Genomic DNA, 2,316 nt, shown 5'->3' on the forward strand with positions numbered 1-2,316 from the left:
GTAGCCTTGCACTGCATGCCACCGGGAAGAGGAAGAGTCTGGCTCTTTCTCCACTCCATCCTTGCATTCACTGCTCCAGTCTAGTCTGTCTGTGGTTTGTGTGCTGGGCAGCCCAGAGCTGGACACAGGCAGCCTCTACTCCAGATGTGGTCTCCTCGCCCTGTACTCCAGATGTGGCATCGACCAGCACTGCACAGAGAGAAGAAGTGACTCCATCCCCTCCAACTGCCTCTCAAGGGCCTAAAAGGGACCTGGCAGCAGTGGGATTTGAACTCATGCCTCCAAAGAGACTGGAGCCTTAATCCAGCACCTTAGACCGCTCGGTCACACTACCCTGGTGAGGGAGGCTTTCCTTGCTACAGAATACAGCGCCAAGGAAAGTTGGGGGGATTGTGCCAAACTTACTCTGGGATCTTTTAAGAGGATTGTGGGAAAGTGCAGAACTGATGAGGGGATATTTAGGGGCTCTTCTCCTGGCATAAGGGAGCTGAGGAGGGGGGATGTGGGGAGGGAGAGGCAAGGCCATCTGGTACGGCAGACAAGAGCCCTGGCCCGGCCCTGCATGCCTGAGGCAGGGCCTGGTCCTCTCCCAACTAAGGCGGGGACTGTGGTAGCATATGGCCATCTTGAGAAAAGTGCCTGCGTGGAGAGGGGGCAAGATGAGGACTGGAAGGGTCCGTGTGGTGTCCTGGACTGGGCAATGGGGGAACACGGGCCCTGAGTGAGGAGCTCGTGCGGGCTGGAGGTCCTGCGACGTCCCCGCAGAGCCGGGGTCCTGAGCCCTGGGAACGGACGGGGCCCGGCCGGCAAGAGGGTTGGCTACTGGCCAGTGTGACTGACGGCTCCGCTCTGTTCCAGAGCCAAAGAACACCCTGCTCCTCCTCATCCCTGTGGTGCTGGCTGCTGTCCTCACTGTCATCATGGTGGCTGCTGGCTTCATGGTCTGGAAGAACAGCTCAAGTAAGGGGCTGGCCKGCCGTTGGTGGGCACTGTGCTGGCGGCGGGTGCGGAGCGGGGAGGAAGGTGAGACACGGGGTCTGTGGGGTGCCGGGTGCTGGGCGAGGGAGGCGCGGGGAGCCCTGGAGTGGGAGCAGGGCTGTTCTGGAGGACACCTGGGCCGTGCTGGGAAATGCGGCTTAGCCCTGCGCCGATTGCTGCTGGGGAGCAGCTTTTGCTGATGCCTGCCTCGTCTTTGCAGGGAGAGCAGAGAAGGGCTACAAACCCACAGCAGGTGAGTGAGTGGAGGCTCCTGCCCGCTGCCTGGGCAGTGGGGCTGGGCCACCAAAAAACCTAAGGCTTTTTTGCATGCGAAAGCACAGTGCTGAGACAGGGTGGGGAGGAAGCCTGGCTGTGGGCTCCTCTTGGTCACTCGGCCCGCGATGGGGGATCCAGAAGCTCTAGTGCGAGGCTGCTGCTGGCCCAGGGCCCACGAGCAGGCAACCTGCATGTCTGCAAGGCTCCGGGCGAGCGGYGCGGCCGACAGCGAGGGTTGGGACAGTGGCGTGGCTCCAAGACGCCCGTGCAGTGCCTGATGCGCTGGGGCTCCTGGTGGGTCGGGTGCAGGTGTTGGGAGCCCCGGTGACACTCTCCCTTTTCTTCTCTCTGCACGCAGGAAGCAACCCATCCATTTAAGCGCTTTGCCTTGSTGGGTAAGGGGCTGGCTGAACCCAGCTGCTCGTGCTGCTGCTGGATGTGACTGTTTGGGAGGAAAGGAGGTGTGCTGGCACCTCATCTCCTGCTCTCTTGCTTTGCAGCTGAAAGGAATTTGATGGAAGCAACATTTCCTCCTTTTGAGATCCAAGGAACAGACAGCAGCACTGGTGCCTCCTTTGTACTCCTGCAAAGGCTAATGCTGTAGTGTAACCACGCCGTCTTACGTGTGCAGCATCCAGCAGTGGGTCTTTTACTCCAGAGCTCGTCTCGCACCCTGGACCTGCTCTGTGAGCTGACTCCTGCTCTGAGGAAGAGCTGTGTTGTGAGGGAGGAAAAGCACCGACAACCGAAGGGAGCTAAGGGGATCATACAGCTGGTCTGGGGCCCAGCGAGGGTGCTGAGGTGGGCGTTGTTTGAGTGTAGAGGGACCCTCAGTGCGGCAGGGAAGGTGCCGGGTGTACTCTGGAGAGCAGGTATGCATGCCCGAAGTCCTGTGGTGCAACCCATGGGCCCTTCAGCATTTTCCCACACTTTATGTTGGGGCTGTTCTGGTTGCACAGAGCTGCTGTGGCTTCTGCTCTCTCACAACGCATCTTTCTTCAGCTTTTTCTCTCTCAGGCAGGGGCTGACWTCCGGAAATGCTTGTAACGGCTGAGGCTGAGC

At 59.9% G+C, this 2,316-nt stretch overlaps 1 protein-coding gene across 1 annotated transcript in view; it reads left to right on the plus strand.

Annotated features, from left to right (window-relative positions):
* Positions 1 to 2,316, plus strand: part of LOC112962237 (butyrophilin-like protein 2) — a 15,025-nt gene that overhangs the window by 9,439 nt on the left and 3,270 nt on the right. Inside the window, exons 6-7 of the mRNA XM_026058213.1 lie at positions 861 to 960; positions 1,199 to 1,231. Of these exons, the coding sequence (XP_025913998.1) occupies positions 861 to 960; positions 1,199 to 1,231 (133 nt within the window). The remainder of the gene's footprint in view (positions 1 to 860; positions 961 to 1,198; positions 1,232 to 2,316) is intronic.

Source organism: Apteryx rowi, unplaced genomic scaffold (assembly GCF_003343035.1).
Source record: "Apteryx rowi isolate R43461 unplaced genomic scaffold, aptRow1 scaffold_1442, whole genome shotgun sequence".
Classification (NCBI taxonomy): Eukaryota; Metazoa; Chordata; class Aves; order Apterygiformes; family Apterygidae; genus Apteryx; species Apteryx rowi.